Below are 21,490 nucleotides of genomic sequence, written 5' to 3'. Positions count from 1 at the left end.
TTTTCTTAGAGGGTCCACATGAGGGACAGAAGCCTGTTCTGGGGCAAAAAACAAAACAAAAACAAAAACAGCAAAAAAACAGAGATGAAGACCCCTCCTCGCCCTGGCCCCTCTGGCCCCTCCACTCTGGGAAGGAAGGCTGGGACTTGGCTAGGAGCCCTTGCGTGGTCTGGCCTGAAGCTGTTTGGGAGGACTGTGGTGAGACTAGGAGGAGAGCGCTCAGGCTGAAAGCATCTTACACATTTCCCTGAGAGTGTCTCCCAAGCTGGAATAGCAGCTCCATGAGGGTAGAGGCCCCGCTGTGAGGTCCCCAGGAGCTGCACAAGATCAGCACTCAAATACTTGCTGAATTATCATTAAGGAGCAGATGGTGGCCTGTTTAACCTCTGGGGACCCAGCCCTGGAGAGGACCCCGAAGTGTGGGCAGGACAGGCAGGAGGAGAGCTGCCAATGCCTGCGTGTGCCAGGAGACAGAGGGAGGTTGGGAAGCAGGTGCTGCCCATTCAGCACTGAGAACCACCAGACATGCTGGACCACGGGGTGGGGCAGCGAGGAAGGCATATTGATCTCCGTAGGTACCCCCACCCCCACCCCCACCCCAGCCACAGCCCAAGCCGCAGGGAGACAAGCCAGAGAGACAGGAACGCCAACTGTGGCTTCTCCCTGCACAATGCCAGCGCCTGGCTGGTCACATGGTATTATTTCCTCTCAGATGAGCCAAGCCCCTGCTCTCCTCTCGTGGAGATGGCTCTGTTAACACCACCGCCCCTTCTCCTGGCTCCGGCCCCCCGCACGCCTCTCTCACACTGCATTCAGCACCCTCACACCCAAACTCAGAGCACCCAGGAGCTGTTCCCCGCCGGCTCCCTGAGGTCCAGCCAGTCCATGGAACACTCCTGTCGCTCAGGGCCGCCTGAGTCAGGGGAAGAGTCCAAGGTCAGGGTCTAGTCTTAGACGCTGCAATTCAGGACAAAGCTTCCGGCCAAGCTCCATTACCAACATGTTGCGCGCCCTGAGGATCTTCCTCTTGGAAAGAGAAGGCACTTCTCTCTGGCAGGGGCACCCCAAGTTCCTGCTCTGTCCCCAGAGGTTGGGCGGGTGACACCAATGAGTGAGGCAGGTGGGGTGTGGTGCCTAATATGGACCCATTTTGTTTGCATAGCAAACATGTAGGCATAGTCTTCATCTCCACAAGGAAAGATGCTCACATTCATTTTCCTTAACGCATGAGGCAACCAAGAAACAAAAACAAACAAAACCACAAAGTACTTTTTCTCTAGAGATGCTGGTACAGAGAAACAAAGATGGAATCCCAGACTGCACCCACATGGGCCAACCAGGTGCAGGGTCAGCTGTACCCAGACGCTTAGGGGGTGAGGGTGGGGGGGTGACAGGCCGGTACCAGGGGGACCAGAGCCCCAGCAAGGTCCAATGAAGGGGGACCCCAGGCCTCCTCCTCCCTCCAGTCTAGCGGAGAGGGTTGGCTGCAAGACAAGCAGGGGGTCAGGGAGCAGAAGTGGGTGGCGGCTGCCAGTTTTACTGGGTCTCGTCCCCTTGGGGTGTCCGGAAAGGAGACGAAATCCACGAAGGGGAAGGAATCGCAGTGGAGACGCAGGCCATGCTCCGAAGAAGTTACCTCCAGGGTCTCACTTCCCAGTGTAGAGGCCTCCCCTCCAAATCCATCTGTGGAAGTCCTAGCCCCCGTACCTCATGCCGGGACCTCGTTTGGAAATAGGGTCATTGCCGATGTAATTGGTTAGACGAGGTCATGAGGATGGGCCCTAACCCAGTGTGACTGGTGTCTGTATAAAAAGGGGGCATGTAGACACAGACACACAGAGAAGGCATGTGAAGATGAAGGCAGAGGTTGGTGATGCAGCTACAAGCCAAGAAACGCCAGGGATTTCTAGCAGAGCGGCCCGAGGAGGGGGGAGGGAGGGGAGAGGCCTGGATGAGATCCTGGTTCGCAGCCCAGAGGAACCATCCCTGTCCACACCTTCGTCTCAGACTTCTCACCTCCAGACAGTGACACCCATTTCTGATGCCTAAGCTACCCAATTTGGGGCTCTCTGTTATGGCAGCCCTACAAACGAACCTAGGCCTGACCCAGTCTCCCCGGGATTAAGACAGGGCCGCAGGGGGAGAAGGACTTCAGCCACGGGAGGCGTCCAGGGAGACGTGGAGACAGGATTTCCTCTCCTCGGAGGCTGAGGGGTGTCAGAAACTGGGGCCTGCTCATCAGCACAGCCATCCCACCAGGTCTGCAGAGGCTGCTCCTGCGGGGGCATCCAGGACCCCCCTCCCCAGCCCACTGTCTCCTGTCCTGGAGCCAAGGTGGCCTTGCCCCCCTCCTGCAGGGCCTGAGAAGTCCCTCCCCAGTTGTCCCCATGTGGGAGGGAGGAGGCTGAACTGGGGGGTCAGGCAAACCGCAGCCCTCTTTAGCCTCCTGGCTTACTTTATACCCCCTGGCTCCAGCCATGTGGCTCCTGGGACAAAGTGCCACCTCCCTGGTGAGTGTCATGACCACCCTGGCATCTCATTGATATCAACACAGTTCTCCCCGAGGGGGTTCCACAGATGGGGAAACTGAGGCACGGGGGGACCAAGTCACTGATTCAAGGACTCTCAGATGATGGCTGGGAGAGCCAGACGGGAAGCGCCTTCCAGTGCTGTCCCGCTGAGACCTCCTGCGTCCTCCGCCGCCCCCTCTGGAGGACCACCAGGTACTCCAAGCCCCAGGCCTGGGCTCTGCCTTCGACCCCAGCCCCCCTCCAGGGCCCACACCCTGTGTCCCCACAGAGGGCTTGCTTGGAGGGTACATGAGGGGGAGAGAAAAGAGAAGAACAACAGAGAGCCTGCACTCTGCAAGGCAAACAAACAAGCGGACCACAGAGGCGGTGAAAGGAGGCAGTGTGCTGGGGGGCGGGGGCTGCGGGGGGCGGGGGAGCCAGCATAAAGGAATGTTGTTTGGGAGAGCCAGGGCTGGGCACCGAGGGATGGACAGATGGCCTTTTATGCCGAAGCCTGGGTTTGGCCTGAAAACCCCTTTTCTGAAATGAGATGGGGCCCCAGGCCCCGTGTCCAGCTGCCCCCAGCCCATGGTGGCCCAGAGGAAGGTGGGGACGCTGGGTGTCCCGGACGCCTGGGTGGCACAGGACCTGGGCAGGTGGGAAGGAGCAGGAAGAGGATGGTGCTGGAGCCATAGCTGCCCCTAGAACCTCCCTTGGCCAGAAGCCTCTGTGTGACCCCACCTCTGAGGCCCCCATGGAGCAAACTCCTCAGAGCTGGCTGTTATCCGCAGCCAGGAATTTGGGGTTAAATGAAGACAGCAGGAGCTCCTTGCTTCCGTTTCCAATAAGCCGCCCTCTGCCTGACGAGGTCCAAATCAGAAGCCAGGCCCAGCCAGGTCCTGTGGCCTATCCCCGTGGTCGGCAAACCGAGGCTCACGAGCCACATGCGGCTCTTTGGCCCCTTGAGTGTGGCTCTTCCACAAAATACCACGTGCGGGCGCGCACGTACAGTGCGATTGAAACTTCGTGGCCCATGAGCAGAAATCGGTATTTTGTGGAAGAGCCACACTCAAGGGGCCAGGGAGCCGCATGTGGCTCACGAGCCGTGCTTTGCTGAGCCGCAGTTTGCCGACCACTGGCCTATCCTATCCTTAAAACATTTAAAACAAACCCTGTGTGCAAAAAAACAAAACAAACAAAAAGACAAAAGCCATATGCGGCAACTGACAAGCCACTCCTCACCTGCCCACCGTCGCTACAAGGCTACTAGCTCTGCCAGCCTCCATCCCAGTACTCATGGCAGGAAGAAGAAAGGCAAAGCGTGACCACCTTCTCCTACTTAGGGGATGCGGGAGGGGGACAAGAAGGTCAGTCTTGGGGCCCTGACCCCGGTTTGCCTTGGAACTGACATTGCTTCGACTCATGAAATGAGCCCCCCTGGATGACATCACCAGCAACCTTGTCACCAGAAGTAGAAGCCAGCAGAGGTGGGAGGTCCCGGACATCAGAAAAGGGGGCCGGTGGATTGAAAATACATTATTACTCAAAACTCGCCAGAGTGCGCCCACACGGTTTCAGACTGTTGATGTGATTCTCTCTCAGATCCTGCCATGGACCGGCCATCTGCATCCACACCGGTCCTTTCCTCTCCAGCCTCAAACCCAGCGGTTCTCAACCTGAGGGCCTCGACCCCTTTGGGGGTCCAACGACCCTTTCACAGGGGTCGCCTAAGACCATCGGAAAACACATACATAATTACATATTGTTTTTGTGATTAATCACTATGCTTTAATTATGTTCAATTTGCATCAATGAAATTGGGGGTCACCACAACATGAGGAACTGTATGAAAGGGTCGAGGCATTAGGAAGGTTGAGAACCACTGCTGAGTCTAACCTCACAGGAGGGCACCATTTCCAGGAGGCCACCAAGGACCAAGGGTATACATGGCTTTTTTTTCCAATAAATGCCTGACTCTGGGATTTGGAGCAGCCTGAGCGGTCAATCCCATCTGGGAGCCCCCGGGTTGGGGGGTGACCTGGGCTTGGTCTGGTGGACACGGGGAGCTCTCTGGGGCTCACCTCCTGGGTCCTGCCTTCCAGTCCCACTTGGCAATGCAGTGGTAGGAGGGGTGGGACCAGAGTTTCAATGATGAGCAGCCCCCGCAGCATGCAGGAAACGAGTTCCTCAGGACTGATCCTTTTGTAGAATCGATGGGGCATTTCCAGATGGTGGTCTCTCAGGACTTAGACCTCAAGGCACCACAGGTAGGCTTATGGAATGTGCTATCCACAGGAAAAGACACTTAAGCCACCTCAAGTAGATGGTCTCTTCCCTGACCCAGCCTTCATAATAAAACACATTTCAGATCGATCACATAACACTCCAATTTGGAAGAATTACCCGCAAAATACTGTATTTTGCTGTTCTTTAAAGGAAAAACAAGACCATTGATTTACAAATGACCTCATATGCCACTATTCCAGAAACAGTATTCCTAAATTTTCCTTTTATACTCTCATAACTTAAAAAAGAAAATAATTGTTCTGATCATTGTTTACAAAATGACAAATGACTATATAGTCAAAAACAATATAAGTCAGATGCCATCTGTACAACGAAATGTGACAGGTTTGATTCCCAGTCAGGGCACATACCTAGGTTGTGGGTTCAATCCCCAGTCAAGGCATGTACGGGAGGCAACCGATCGAGGTTTCTCTCTAACATTGATGTCCCCTCCCCGCCCCTCTTTGTCAAAGCAATAAAAATTTAAAAATCATCAGGTGAGGATTGAAAAAGAAATAGTTGGGGATGTTTCTGCTCATAGTGGTTGACTGGCTGGCCTCAGTGCATGGTTAGTTCTAGAAGACGAGACGGCTGGACTCTAAGCCTGTGCCTTTTTTCCCACTCTTATTTAACCTGACAAACTTCCACACCCATTGCCCATTTCTTAAACTGGCCAAGTCCACACAGTTAGCCCTAAACTGGTGTCTCCTGTGAGCTATTGCCAAGAGCAGGGGTTGGGAATGTCCAGCCCACGAAATCATTTGGTCTGGCCCTGACAAGGCACCGCAGGCGGGACTCAAAATTCAATAAATCTAGGAGCTTTATTTCATAGCCACATAAATTTATATTCAGTGAATTATATTAAGCGGATGATGTTATAAATATCCAAATGGTCCTTGGCAGAACAAAGGTTCCCCACCCCTGACCTATCCCCATGTTTGATCCTCATTCAACCCCATGTTTATACTTGTCACTGTAATAAGCATCGGCTCCAGGGAATGATGTCCTTGAACAAACCCAGGACAAGTGTCCTTCCGGGTGGTCAGAGCCTCTCTGACATGGCCACAGGTCAGGGACATCACTGAACACACCATCTGGTGTGGGCAAGCAGAGAGGAAAAGAAGGAGCCAGTGTGGATGACATCAATGACGTGAATGACACAGGGACACCAGCCTCCGGGACCAGAGCCACCCAATGAGGATGCATTATTCCAGAGAGAAACGCTTTGTGACCCTGGGCCACGGCTCTAGACCATCTCTGTGCAACAGAACTCCCTGCAATGATGGGCATGTTCTTATCGGTGCCGCCCAATAGAGTAGTCACTTGTCACGTGTGTCTACTGAGCGCTTGGAATGTGGCTAGTACAGTGATGGCGAACCTTTTGAGCTCAGCATGTCAGCATTTTGAAAAACCCTAACTTAACTCTGGTGCCGTGTCACATATAGAAATTTTTTGATATTTGCAACCATAGTAAAACAAAGACTTATATTTTTGATACTTATTTTATATATTTAAATGCCATTTAACAAAGAAAAATCAACCAAAAAAATGAATTCGTGTGTCACCTCTGACACGCGTGTCATAGGTTCGCCATCACTGGGCTAGTATGACGGAGGAACTGAACTTTATTTTATTTAACTTTAATTGAATTTAAATAGCTGCATGTTTCTAGTGGCTACCATATTGGAAACCATAGCTCTAGACCAGGGGTGGGCAAACTTTTTGACTCGAGGGCCACAATGGGTTCTTAAACTGGACCGGAGGGCCAGAAAAAAAGCATGGATGGAGTGTTTGTGTGAACTAATATAAATTCAAAGTAACCATCATTACATAAAAGGGTACGGTCTTTTTTTTTTTTAGTTTTATTCATTTCAAACGGGCCGGATCCGGCCCTCGGGCCGTAGTTTGCCCACGGCTGCTCTAGACTCATATATTCAACCCCTATTTGAAATCTCTACCTGGGTGTTTCCTTGTATCTCAAACCTAATGTGGCTGCAGCAAACATTGCCCCATTCCAAACCTGGGCTCCCAACCCAGTATTCATCATTTCCATAAATCAGCTTGCTCAGATCAAAACCCTGGCATCACAATATCTCTTCCCCTTATTCCCAACATCTAATCCATTGGCAAGTTGGTTCTACCTCCAAGACATTTCCAACTTCAATCCACTTCTTTCCATCCCTATGGCCACCCATCCAGGCTACCTCCTACCTGGACAAGAGTAATGGCCTCTTAGTTCTCTTCCTACTTCCACCCTGACCCCCTTCAATGTACTCTCCACATGGCAGCCAGAACGAACTAAAAATATAGATGAACTTTGTCAGCCTTCCACTTAAAATCCTCCAACCCACCTTCAGAATAAAATCCAACCCCCTCCCCCGCCTGCAATGACCCATGAGCCCTATTGAGGCAGGGCTTCTGCTTACCGCCACACTTCATCCACGCCATGCTCCCCTAACCCACAGCCTCCAATAATACCAGAGCCTCCTTTGGGGTTCCCAATGCCATATCCAGAGCCTTTGCATTTCCTGTTCCCTCTAACTGGAATATTTCTCACCCAGTTCTATGATAGCTCTTTTTCATCCATTAGATTAAGCCACTCTGTCACAGGCCCCTATTCTAATATATATGATCTATTCTGTTACATATAATATATGCACACAGACAATATATATATGTATATACACCACCTGCAGTTGTCCCATCTGTCTCCCTCCCTCCACTGACAGGTGTGTCCCATGAGGGCAGTGACCAATTGTCGTTTTATCCCCAGCACCAACAGCAGTTTGGGCATGAAGAGGCATCCACTATGTTTGCAGCTGAATAGAGAGAGGAACAGTGGGGAGACGGTGGCAGCCCTGCACGCCCCTGGCACCACTTGTGTCTCTGCCAGCCTCATTGTTGGAGACTGTCTGTCCCTGACCAGGGTGAGTGTCCCCAGGGCTGCATTTATCCAGGTGAAGATGGAATGAGGGCAGCAGGTCGATGCAGACTCCGCCTGCCCAGGCTGGGGACCGGGCAACTCTGAGGAACTGGAATGTCACCACTGAGTCCAAGAGGGTCTGAGCACATGGATGTTCTGAAAACATCCATCCTCACCACTTAACAGAGTCTACCTTTTCTTAGCAGAAGCTAGGGCTGAAGGGGCTTGTAATTATCCTGTTTCAGTGTAAGCTACACATGTTCTGTTTTACAGATCTCACTGTAGCCACACAAAACCCTGTAGAGAAGAAGGAAACCAAAACTGGGAGAGGTTAAATGACTCACACAAGGTCACACAGCCAATGAGACAGAGCCAGACCCAGAGCTAGACCCAGGCTCCTCCTCTTGCAGGTGGGAGCCGGGGAGAGACGGGGGGCTACCCGTTCAGTGCCCGTGGCACACCTGCTCGGACCCCGAGCCCCACACTGGGACTCTGATCTTTAGAAATCCCGAGAGACCTGACCACCAAGCCACTTTTGGTGCCTCCAGTTTCCATCTCAGTTTCCCTCTGCCCTTAGCTTCTAGAACAATGGATTGTCAACTCTGTGTGCTGCTGCGTCCCACAGAGTGCTTGTTAAAGACACAGATTTCTGGGGTCTTGCTTCCAGAGATTCTGATCTTACTGGTTTGGGGAGGTTCCCAAGAATCTATTTATACACATATAACATACCAATCCTTAGTCTAATTAATTCTTCAGTTTAGTTACATGTGTTTTTTCCCCACTCAAGTGAAACATCAAACGTTTCACACCGTCTTCAATATTGGAATCTATGTGGCTATTAGAGTTGTGGGTTTTTTTTGTTTTTTTTTTTGGACACATAACACAGCTTCCAGGGCACCTTCGTGAAGCTGGAGGCAGAGACTGAAGTGCTGTATCTATAAGCCAAGGATGGCTGGCCCTGTTAAAGGAACAGGTTCTCCCTCAGAGCCTCCAGGAGCAACCAACCCTATTGACAGCTTGAGTCCAGACTTCTAAACTCTACCAGGGGTCCTCAAACTTTTTAAACAGGGGGCCAGTTCACTGTCCCTCAGACCGTTGGAGGGCCGGACTATAGTTTAAAAAAAAACTATGAACAAATTCCTATGCACACTGCACATATCTTATTTTGAAGTAAAAAAACAAAACAGGAACAAATACAATATTTGTATTTGCATGTGGCCCGCGGGCCGTAGTTTGAGGACCCCTGCCTAGACCTGTGAGAGAACAGAGTTCTGTTGCTTTAAGCCGCCCAGTTCCTGGTACTTGGTTACAGCTGCTCTAGGAAACAAATCAGTATCACAGGAAATGTGATGCCGTGTTGCACATACCCATTCACAGTGCTGTGGCTTTGCTTGACTTTATTTTTCCACTCATCCTTTGAGAACATATCTGGGAGTGATGTCCACAATGTAACGACTTGGTATTCTCGCCCATGTTTTATTATGAAAAAGTTTAAACGTACAGTCAAGCTGAAAGAACCTCGCCTTGAATACCTGTATCCCCAATATCACGTTCTAACATTCACATTTGACAATTTTTTAAAAGAAATCTTTAAAGATTTGTGTATACCAGCATCTAACTCTAGTAGTCATGAGGTCACATCCTTAGGAGTGATTACTAATATGTATTAAATGTGTTTGCTTTCATTTAAAAAAATGGGTATAATTTTCGTATCATAAAATTACAGTCTTTATGGGTGGAGAGGGTTTGGGAGTGGATCTGGGCATCAAGGGGATAATGGTGATGGGGGGAAATTACTAGTCTTAAGTGCATATAGTTTGATAAGTTTTAAAAAATATATATTTTATTGATTTTTTACAGAGAGGAAGGGAGAGGGATAGAAAGTTAGAAACATCGATGAGAGAGAAACACCGATCAGCTGCCTCCTGCACACCTCCCACTGGGGATGTGCCCACAACCAAGGTACATGCCCTTGACCGGAATCGAACCTGGGACCTTTCAGTGCGCAGGCCGACACTCTATCCACTGAGCCAAACCGGTTAGAGCTAGTTTGATAAGTTTTCACAATTATATGCTTCCTGATAGCCAATGTCCAAATCAAGATGCAGGACATTTTCATCATGCCAGCAGGTCTCAAGGATCTGTTTTAATAAGCTGCTCATGCCATTACGATGAAAGGAAGCTGAGGGGATAAGTGTGCAGTTCCCTTGGCCAGAGGAACAAGAAGTTTGAGATTTGCAGGGCTTTGCAAGAGAGGTGGCAGGTTCCCTGTTAGCAGACACGGCTGCTTCCCTGCTCTCTTAGCCTCCGGCTGTTCACACACACGGAGAACTTGACCTGCAGGCCCCTCCTCCAACCACAGGCTGTGGACACAGTGCAGGAAAGGTACACAGGCCCCGCTGCATGCTGAGTGCCAGCAGCAAGGCTGCTTCCAAACGCTCCCTCCTCACCCCTCCCCATGCCTGCATTCCCTGCTGAAATCCCTACCATTCCATGACCGCTTGGACACCCACTTCGGACCCTCCCATGAGCTTGCTGACTGGGGCCTGTCGCCTGCGTGGGCTTCCCTGAGCTGCTTCCTCCCTGTTCCAGCCACAGGACCGCAGGGTCATGGCATGTAGGCAGCCTCAGCCCTGAAAGTCACTCTCTGTGTTTCCCCAAGGCCAGCAACACGGCCCTGAAATGACACTCAGCTCCTGTGGCGCCCTTTACTTTCTCTCACGCAGCAGATGGAGCAGAATCCTGGCTGGAATGGAACAGGAGAAAAACCTAATGGTCAAAGCCTAATTTTTAAAAAATGAATATTTCATTGGGAAGGAATAGAGTCCAAAAATAGACCAAAATATATCTGTGAATGATTGATGTGTGAGAAAGTGTTTTTTTGGGGGGGTGGGGGGTGTGTTTTTTAAATCAGTGGGAAAAATAGAATATTTCATAAATCTACTGGGATAACCAGTTGGTCATTCAGAAAAATATAAACCTAAAATAATCTCTATTTTGTTCCTTATATCAAAAAAATCATAGGTAGGCAAAACATTTGAGCAAAAACAAACAATAAAACATTAAGCATAAAACTATTAGTATATGAAAATATTTTGTTTTTAATGTATAAAATTCTTAAACTAGAGGTGGTCTTTCTAAGAATGATAAAGCTTGGTATCTTTTTCTGCATGGAAAATTTAAAGGTTTACATGGAGGGAAAAACATTAAAGAAGTCAAAAGATAAATGAAAACTGGGGGACAGATAGTGATACATACGATGGGGAAAAGGATATAAAAAACATCCTTTATATGTAAAGAGTGATAATAAATCAAGAAGCAAAAGACCCCATGGTTTAATCTCATGCCTAAGATTCGTCCCTAATGGGTATGCAATGGAAATATTGGGCACCCGGAGAGTCACACTCCAGGATCTCCCAGAGCTACCGTTTTCTCATCTATTAAATGGGAGAACTGACATCTACCCCACCTACTTTAAGGGCTCAAAATAGAAATATATGGGAACATACTTGTAAAATGTTAATGGCTATACACACTTAGGTGTGTTACTACTAGTTGTCCGGGGCTCATTGCTATCCAAGTGTTCTTGGATCTGAGTCCTTTAAGATTTGAGTTGCAAAGGACAGCAAAAATCACCTTCGCATGCAACTGTTCATTCCTACTCAAACAAGTCCCCTCAGTCCACCGAGGCAAAGTGATGGTTGGGGCTGCTATCAATGCAACAAAATGCAAATGGACTGTAAAGTACAATTGAAAATCAAAGCAAAAATACAGAAAATTTTCTGAAGTCAGTGAGAGCGATAGAAAACTGTTTTACTCACAACTCCATTGCCAAATAAGGATCTGGCAAAGTTAAAACGGAAATACAGGCAGTCACCAAGGAGAGCCTTCAAAAGACAATGACCTGTTTATCAAAGGATCAAGAGAGACCCTTAGTCCTTAACTGCTCTTGCTCATCTTTAAAAAAAAAAATTTTTTTTTTATTGATTTCAGACAAGAAGGGAGAGGGAGAGAGAGATAGAAACATCAATGATGAGAGGGAATTATTGACCGGCTGCCTACTGCATGCCCCCCATTGGGGATTGAGCCCCCAACCGGGGCATGTGCCCTAACCAGGAATCGAACTGTGACCTCCTGGTTCATAGGTAGACACTCAACCACTGAGCCATGTCGGCTGGATTACTCTTGCTAATCTTTATGATCAGGCTATGAATAGCCAATGAGAAGTTGAGAATGTCACATTATGCTTTATACAATTTTATCAGAAAAACCACATGTGCACAAAAACACTACTTGATTCATTATTTGCTCAACTTATGAATTGGCGTGCAATTGTCATCTGAATTTTTCTGCCACAGTAAAATAAACAAAAACAAAAAAAAAGTTTTCGTTTCCTTTTTAAAGATAATCAATTTCCTTCTTCCAACCCCTTGCCCCATTTTCTATAACATTTTGGTCTTTATTTAAAGCAGATTCACTTTAAGTGACCTTTTATCTTGAGAGTCAAGGACTTTACCACTTAGGTTCAAGGAACAACTGAATATTTTATGGCACCCTGTCTCCAACCCACACAAGTCATTACGTGTGGCACTCCAAAGGGTCCTGCCTGGGACAAGAGAAAGCAAGCACTAAATCAGTGATGGCGAACCTTTTGAGCTTGGTGTGTCCGCATTTTGAAAAACCCTAACTTAACTCTGGTGCCGTGTCACATATAGAAATTTTTTGATATTTGCAACCATAGTTAAACAAAGATTTATATTTTTGATATTTATTTTATATATTTAAATGCCATTTAACAAAGAAAAATCAACCAAAAAAATGAGTTCGAGTGTCACCTCTGACACGCGCGTCATAGGTTCGCCATCACTGCACTAAATCAAGTTGGTCTGGCCTTTTCCCTGGTTTACAGTGATGGATACAGGATCATGGAAGCTGTATTTAATCAGCCCATTCCTCTGTGGCAGCCAGTCTCCAAGTTGGCCCTTGAATTGACTTTAAAATTTGAGGTCTTCCTTTAATCTTTGTGGATAAATGATGCCCATTTCATAGACTTTGATTATTACATAAGACTGCTTATTAGTGACTAAGTAGGTTATTATAGACTATTAACATTTGGAATCTATGAAACTAAAACTAGCCCTTCCTAGAGATCCCTACATTCACTGATTCCATTTTCCAATGGGAAATCTGAGCCTCATGCAATAATAAGCAATGTATACATATTAAACATTAATAAAACAACTTTTCCATTTTAAAATAAGGTTCTACTGCCCACAGAAAAAAATGTAGAGAACTAGAATTCTACTCCTTTTAAATTCTATTCCTTTTAAAGGAGAAATTATGACTAATTCACTTAGGCAATTATCAATCAAGTTTGTATAGACTGTGTAATTCACTCTAAGTGTGTAGTCACATGGATTTGCATCAACAGAATTTCTGGCTATCAGTTTTCCTATAACAGGACTTTAAGACATTCTGTATGCATTGGCGTTCAAATATATTAAAACAAATTCCCCCTAATTTGCTTATCTGGTACTGCTACTTAAATGCCTGGCAATATATTATCAAGGTAAGAAAACTAAGTACTTGGATAAGTATGTTTGGGGCAATGCTTCATGACAAAACATACCGAGTCTGAGGGTTCTATTTCTCAATGCTAAACTTTCTAAGTATTGCTAGCATCAAGTTTGTTGTTCTCCAATTTTATTTTTCTGACCAAGCTCTTTTTCCATTGGTGAGCAAGAGCAGGTGGGGAGAACGGACATTAGAAGCCTTCTGCCCATCTTAGATGAGTGGCAATTGGTGAAGGTTGGTCTGTCCTAAGACTACGTGCTGTAGAGAGATTCGCATGAAAAGACACAGGAAGGAGTAAAGAGAGCAGGAAGTCAGGCAACCCCGCTCCTGCCTTTGCATTCAGCGATGGACAGCCACAAGGGGACTGGTCACAGCTCTGAGAGCAATGAGGGCTCTCGATTGGTATTTTCTTTGGTTAACTTCACTTCTACCCTTCTCCACGGGCAGGAGTAAACTGCAGCAGCCTGGTATGGAAGATGTTTTGCCAACTCTCTCTCTCTCTCTCTCTCTCTCTCTCTCCCTCTCCCTCTGATGGCAAATAACTGAGGGCAAAGGCAGAAATGAGTGTCTCGATTGACGGCCTCCCATCCTTTCCATCATCTCCCACCCCTTTTAACGAAGAAGGAACTAGATACTTCTATATTTTACTTCTTGAAGTATCTTGTGTGTGCCAATATTACCACTTTCCTTTTCAGTCATGCATACACCTCAGTTTTCCAAGCAGCCCATTAATTCTTTTATTCAAACATTTATTAGTTCCTGTTGGCATGCACCAGTGTGCAAGTGTGTCCTAGAGAAACCCAGATGAATCAGACAATTCTAGTCTTTCGAGAATGTATGTTAATAGAGAAGATAAGACACATAGTGAAAATACAATAAATGAGGAAGAACATTATGAACGCTATAATTGTGGGTACAGGTAAAGTGCTATGAGAATTTGGGAGAAGGAGAAAAACCAGTTCTAGATGGAGAGGTAAGGCAGGGATCTGTGGAAGAAATAGCATTTCAACTCAACTTACAGGATGTGGCAATGGGGAGCCATTGAAGACTTAGGAGTACTGCAGTAACATAATCAAGTTCTCTAGAAAAGTTCACAGGCAGTGGGGTGCAGGAGGCATTGGCAGGAAGAGACCTACCTAAGGGAGTGCTGCCACAATGAGCATAATGGTGCTCTGGCCAAACTAGGGTAGGAATGGAGAGATGTCCTGGAGGGAAGACTAAAAATGCTCACGAAGGTCGGCATGTGGTCTGGCCAATCCATGGGCTCTGCTCTTTCCAGTTATCCCCATTTCCCCCTTCTATAGCCTGTGAATTATCTAGGACAGAACAGGCAATGGAGACTTTTTTTGTCAAGAGTAAAGAAACCACAGAATCTCCCATAGTATCAAGTGAAAGAAGCTGTACAGCAGAGCATACACCATGTGCTTCCATCTCAGCTTTGTGCACTTTTCTTAGAAATGAAGAGCAAGAGAAAGTAGTGATGGCGACTGAGGAGTAGTGAGCAGGAGTATCGGCCATGAGGTAGGTGGAATGATACGCCCCGCCAAAGTCTGTGTCTCAGTCCCTGGGACCTGGGAATATGTTGCCTTTCACATAGATAGGAAAAGAGACTTTGCAGGCGTGATTAAGGTAAGGACTTTGAGATGGGGCGATTATCCTGGATTATCTGGGTGGGCTCAGTGTACCCATGAAGGTCCTTAAAACTGAAAGATGGAGGCAGGACAGTCAGAGCCGGAGAGCAGAGGTCCCAGTGATGCGACTGCTGGCTGGGGCCATGAGCCAAGGAAAAGGGGCAGCCTCTCAAAGCTGGAAAAGGCAAGAACACAGATTCTTCCCTAGAGTCTCCAGAAGGAAGGCTGCCCTGCCAACTCATTTTTGACCTCTGACCTCCAGAACTGGAAGACAACACATTTGGGTTAAGCCACTGAATTTGTGGTAATTTGTTAGAGCAGCGATAGAAAACTAGAGCGGGCGCAAAACCAAAAGGGTGTGGTGTCCAGGAGCCAAGTGAGGTAAGTGTATCAAGGAGTGACCACCATGCCAAGAGCTGCTGCCAGGCCAGGTGAGAACTGACTATCAGGTTTAGTGAGGTGAAGGTCCTAATGACCCTGCTAAGGGCGCTTTCAGCACCAGAGTAGGTTTCAGAGGAACAGGGTGCTTGTTACCCGTTTGTAAGTCAGTGGTTCTCAACCTTGGCTGCACATTGGAATCACCTGGGAATCTTTTTAAAATCCTGATTTCTGGGCCTCATCCTCCGGAAATTGTTTCTTTGTTACTAATGTTGTGGCCCCACCCCATAACAAAGAAACAGAATTTCTGGAGGATGAGGCCCAGAAATCAAGATTTTAAAAAGATTCCCAGGTGATTCTAATGTGCAGCCAAGGTTGAGAACCACTGGCTAAGTGAATGAAGACAGCATGCGGACAACGATGAGTGTGTGTCTTAAGAAAAATAAACACAGGAGGGGAAGATGATGGATGCTCCTCAGGTATCAGTTTGGGTTTTTTCCTTGGAATGTTCCCAAAGATAACGACTCTCGGGTATGTCTGGGATTCTTGTTTGTTTCTTTTTATTTCCCTCAGAGGATCCTAATTTCTGATCTTCCCCCCAGTCTGGGTCTCGAAGCCCCCTTTTCACTGAATTCTGAGGTGACACTAGGCAGCACTCTTGAAGCCTGTGTTTACCTGGGTCCCTGGATGCTCTACCCGCTGGCCCTAGGCTCGTCCTCCAGACAAGACTCACCTGGCACCACAGCAGGCCAGAGCTTGGAAGTCCCTGGCAGGTACCAAAGGGTGGTGATTGCTGATTGGCCAGGCAGGCTCAATGGAGAAGCCCTCTTACAAGTGAAGCAAATCTCAAGCCCCTCCCATTAGCAGGCTTCTCACGTCCTCAGTGCTCTACAGGTGGGGGCAGTCTGGCAAGTTCCCCAAGACTCATTTTTTGAAAACTGAATTCTCAGCTCAGACAAACTTTCCAAGTTGGGCTGTGCTCAAGATGTTCTGGAGCCTGGGGTGGGGTGGGAACCCCGAGTCTTCCGGCACTTAGATCCCCTCCCTATCATCCATCTTCATGTAGTCACTCAAGCCCTAAAGCTGTGGATGGCCAGACCCGAAAGACTGGCAGAATCTGTGGACTTCTCAGCCACTCAGAGGTGGATGCACCCTGTGGGCTTCGGCCATGGCACTCAGAGACATCATGGTGAAGCCAACGGCAGTAGTGGGGAGCTGAGGCTGGCCTCCCTCCAGGGTCTTCTCAAACAGAGGGCTTTATCTGGGGTGTGGTCAGATGTTTGCCCAGGGGAAGACGCTCGAGGTGTGTGAGAGATGGGGAAGTGTGAGACGCCCTTTCCCAGGCACTATCCTCTTGGGGGCCAGCTTCTGGTGAGGGAAGGATTCTGGCTGGACTGTGATGAAAGCTGTAGCTCTCTCACCAGAAAAATGCACAACCTGTGCCTTCTTAAACACAACTTCATCTCTTTCATCAATGTCAAGAAATGATCCACAGACGCCAGGGTTAAGAAGCTCTGCTCTAGCCCTAGCCAGTTTGACTCAGTGGATAGAGCATCGACCTGTGGACTAAAGGGTCCCAGGTTCGATTCCGATCAAGGGCACATGCCCGGGTTGTGGGCTCAATCCCTAGTGGGGAGTGTACAAGAGGTAGCCAATCAATGATTCTCTCTCATCATTGATGTTTCTATCTCTCTCTCCCTCTTCCTTCCTCTCTGAAATTAAAAAAATATTTTTTTAAAAAGAAGCTCTGCTCCGTATTTTCCAAAGTGTGATATATACTCCACTGATGGTGCCCAAGATGATTTTAGAGGGGTATGAGGACAAGCATTTTTTAAAAAATATATTTTATTGACTTTTTACAGAGAGGAAGGGAGAGAGATAGAGAGTTAGAAACATCGATGAGAGAGAAACATTGATCAGCTGCCTCCTGCACACCTCCCACTGGGGATGTGCCCGCAACCAAGGTACATGCCCTTGACCAGAATCGAACCCGGGACCTTTCAGTCCACAGGCCGACGCTCTATCCACTGAGCCAAACCGGTTAGGGCGAAGACAAGCATTTCTTATTTTAATAGGTCAATATTTATTTTAAAGTGCGTAAAAACTGATTTCACTGATGGTATTGCCTACAATGACTAAATGGTAAGCTAAAAGGTGAGTCTAGTTACTGATAAATGTTAAATAGAATAAATAGTTCAAGTGGTATGCCAATTCAGAAAAAATAGAAACAGTGATTCTTGGCTGATTCAAATCTGGGAAACAGTGCATATGGTCTTGGGAGGTTTAGACCTAAAGTTTTTTCCTTTCCTCTTTCTTTCTTTTTTAAATGCCTGTTTCAGCTCAATAAATGAACTTCATGCCCCACTGACAACGTGAGCTTCAGTTGGGAAAACACCCTACTGGCCCTTGAAGGCCAAGGTGAGAAGAGGGACTCTCACTTGCTCATGGTGGGCAGCTTCGCTTTCTCAAGTCCAAGGTCAAGACAACAGCAGACCTTGTCTCATCCCCACAGTATGCTGGCTCAAACGAGTTTGACTTGTTTTGTGTGTGTGCCTTCGTGTGAGTGTGAATGTGTGTGTAAGTGTGTACACAGATGGGTGTGGCAAAGTAGGGAACAGGGGAAACCAATGGGGCCAGGCCTTCTCCCTGGAGATTTCATAGAGCTCCAGGAAGCTTCCCCCCAAAGACCTCTAGAGGGGCAGCAATCAGAAATGAGCCCCAAACAACAGAGTGGGTTCATGACACTCCCTTTCCCCATCAACACCCCTCTTGGTCCTCACATTACAGGAGCTGGGCTCTCACCTCCTGGTCCAGCAGAAGGAGCGAAGGGAGGTGTAGAAGGCAAGGAGGTTGCTAGAAGGGCTTAGCTAGACAGAAGAACAGAAATGTCTTGTCTCCACTCAGGCCTTGAGAAGAGGGCTTCTCCCTGAAAGATTTCTCCTCGAATTACTTCTCTCCCTCAATTTAAAGACAACCCTATACTAGTTTCTAGAATAGACATCTGTAACAGAAGCTGACAGCAACTGGAGTATTGGGTGCGTATGGCTGCTGGCCAAGTTTGGGCCACAGGTTTGTGTGTTGTTAGTTTTTAGCTTCCTTCCCACATCCTCAGGTTGGGGCAGATATAAGGATGCCTGCAACATGGTCACAGTGGGGCTCTTGAGGCCAAGTGCAGGGGTAGGAAACAAATTTGGTCTCAGTATTCTCTGAGTGCAACCTCTGAGGGTTGCAAAGCAACGCAAAATCAAGTCAGCAGAGCTGGAAGGTGGAGCCGTCTAGGGCAGCTGGCCAGGAGTGATGCTCAAGATGGCACAGGGAGGAGAAGCCGCACCCTAAGGCGCCTGTTTGTAGACACAGCTACAGCGTAGGGTGGCTCCCATGTGCCATCACAAGCCTAGAAGCCTCTAGTCCTCTGGTTCCAACCTCTCATTTCCTGCACTCAGGTTTAGTGATATCTATGGCTAAACCTTCTGCCCCTTCAGCATGACCTGGCACTAAACATCAACTTCCAAGATTAAATTGGGCTCCCACTGCAGAATGCCAAATCCTGGCACTGTACCTATGAAATCTCCCAAATTCAAACCCCCTCTCCCCTCAGTCGCAGCCTCCACAGTGGCAGCTACCATGACCTCTCACCTCGGGCTATGCAGCAGCCCCCCTGCCCGGTCTCCTCACACTACTTGGGCTCCCTCCATTTCTTCTGGCACTGCAGCCAGGGTGCTCTTCCAAAGATGCAAATCTGACCATGCCACGCCCATGCTTGAATCCCTTCCCTGGCTTCTCATTGTTATTAGAATCAAGTTCCAAGACCACAGCCTAGGTCGGAGAATGTGGCTCCAGCTGATCTCTGGCCTCCTCCCACTTCCATCTCCTTGCCCATCAGCTTTGGTCACATTAATTTTATTTCTGTCCCTTGACTCTGCCAAGGCCTTACCCTTCAGAGCCTTCACACGTGCTGTTCCCTCTGGCTGGAATGCTTTTCCCATCACACTTCCCCTCTCAGTGTAAATGTCACTTTCTCAAGAAAGCTCTCCTTGAACCCCTCCCCTCCAGATTCATTATCTGCTAGCATCAGATAATTAAATAATCACCGTGCAATTAGTACATCCCTCCCCCTCCTCATTAGCCTGTTAGCTCCACAAAGACCGGTATTGGTTTAACCCATTGGTGCCTCCCCAGTGCCTCACTCGGTGCTGCCAACTATTAAGGGATCAAGTGAGTGAGTGAATAGATGATTGAAAAATTAGGCAACATGGCTCAGTGAGGAGCTACCTGGAACAGTGAGAGGCAAGTCCTTTCATCCAAAGATCTAAAAGCACTTGCTGGGGCCATCTTGAAAGCAAGAGCTAGCAGGAGGGAACAACTATTGCTTTATGTCCAAGCATGGTGGTCCAAGCATGATGTCACTAGTCCTACAGCCAGGCCTGGAGAAGGCCCAGGGAATCAGCTTGACCTCTGGCCTGAGCCTGCCTGGAGCCCTGGAATGGAGGCAGTATCAATTTGGGAATCAGATACACTTTTTGGAATCAGATACCTAGCTATTTGGCCTTGGATAAATTACAGAGCCACCTGAAGCCTCAGTTTCCGCATCCTAAAATGGGAATAATAAAACCTACTCCAGGCTCACTTAGAAGCTTAATTACCATCACGAACCTATACAGCACAGCAGCATGCAGTGCAAAGAGCTAATCCCTTCTCCCCAGCAAACTGGCTTAGCCCTTTCATTTCACCCTTTTGGACACCCAAACCAGTAGGCAAGACAAGGAATGAAGGGAAGTTTGAGGGGTGGGAGGACACAGTCCGCCCCAGCCACTGCTCTGACCTTTCCACCCACCCAGAGGAGGCCTAGAGCAAGACTGGGGCAGCACCAGGGCATCCCGACTAGCTGAGAAGGGTGGCTAATCTGTGCCTTTTAGGAGCAGGAGTCGGGTGAGATGGGGAAGGGAGAACAGGTAAGCTTGGAAGCTATTACTCAAACCGAAATAAAGAGCGGCTGCAAACAGGGAGAGGCCAATAAGGGAACAGGAAGGAAAGACTGGGCAGACGAGTGGCTGAGAAAAGGTGGTCCAAGCTGTCAGGTGGCAGAGGCTGCGGGAAGAACAGATAGGAAGGCGGGGGTCATTGGGTGGTGGGGAAGCAGCAGATAGAAGAGGGTCAGGGTTTCAGGGCTGGAGAGGAAGGGCAAACTCCTGGCGAGGAGGTCAGGGGCACTGACTTGCTTGCTGGAGAGAAGGGAGGAGAAGCAGAGGTGAGGGCGGAGGTTGTCACCTTGAGTCCTCCTAGAGGGCGGGTGAACGGGGCTTGCTGGCGCGGAGTGGAGAGTTGGGGGAGGACAGACGAGGGGGGAGGGGTCTGTGACCCCGGGCCCCGCCGTACCTGGGGGTCTCCTTGCAGCTCGCCCACGTAGTACTGCTCGAGCCAGCGGCGCGCGTTGGCCGAGTGCCGGTGCGGAGGCCCGTCCAGGTCGTTGCTAACATCCTGGCCGGCCCGCGCCCGCAGCAGCTGCTCGCCCCCCGGGTGCTGCCGCAAGAAGCCGGTGAGGTCGTAGAGGCGAGCCCCGCAGCGGACCCAGCAAGCGCCGGCCGCCAGGCGCTGCTGGACCTCGGCGGGTGAGAAGGAGGCGGCGGGGGGCGGAGCGGGGACCATGGCGGGAGACCGGAGCTCGCAGCTCGAAGCCCGGGCGTCTGCTCGGCGGCCGCCAGCGCGCCTCTAACATGCCCCGAGCCGCGGACGCCCTGACGGGCCGGCCGCCACCGCACCTGCTCATTTGCATGCCGCGCTCCCATTGGCCACTCCGTGGGACACGGCCCGAGCCAGAGGGGTCCCCCGTCCCCATTGGCCCGGCAGGAAGCCTTAGACCCGAGCGGGGCGGGCCTGGCGCTGCCGGCCGCCAGCCCCGTGGCCCCGCGCAGGTAGAGGGCGCGCCCGCCCGCCAGGTGTGTCCCGTCGCAGGAGGAGAGAGCCAAGAGGGCGGGCACCTACAGACGGCGCAAGTCTTCCTGTCTCCGGTGACTGGACGGACGTTCCCGGTGGCCTGATCGCCGCTGGGATAACTCTTCTGCTGTTGCTCTATGGGAGAAAATTGCAGTTTTCCATCCTCAGGCTCGGGAGGGGGCGGGGGGGGGGGGGGGGGGAGGCCGGAGTCAGGGCGAAGGCTAGAAAGAGTAAGGCGAGTGAGGCACTGGCAT

The 21,490-nt window shown here is 49.2% G+C and overlaps 1 protein-coding gene across 1 annotated transcript in view; it reads right to left on the bottom strand.

Annotated features, from left to right (window-relative positions):
• Window positions 1–21,010, bottom strand: part of FA2H (fatty acid 2-hydroxylase) — a 46,827-nt gene extending 25,817 nt beyond the window's left edge. Inside the window, exon 1 of the mRNA XM_070398388.1 lies at window positions 20,679–21,010. Coding sequence (XP_070254489.1) covers window positions 20,679–20,948 — 270 coding nt within the window. The 5' untranslated portion in view covers window positions 20,949–21,010. The remainder of the gene's footprint in view (window positions 1–20,678) is intronic.
• Between the last annotated feature and the right edge of the window lie 480 nt (window positions 21,011–21,490).

The sequence above is a fragment of the Myotis yumanensis genome, unplaced genomic scaffold, assembly GCF_028538775.1.
Source record: "Myotis yumanensis isolate MYYU_CA2020_CCGP unplaced genomic scaffold, mMyoYum1.0.hap1 SCAF_18, whole genome shotgun sequence".
Lineage (NCBI taxonomy): Eukaryota > Metazoa > Chordata > Mammalia > Chiroptera > Vespertilionidae > Myotis > Myotis yumanensis.
Note: the sequence above shows the minus strand (reverse complement) of the source record. Positions and strands in the feature narration are given on the sequence as shown.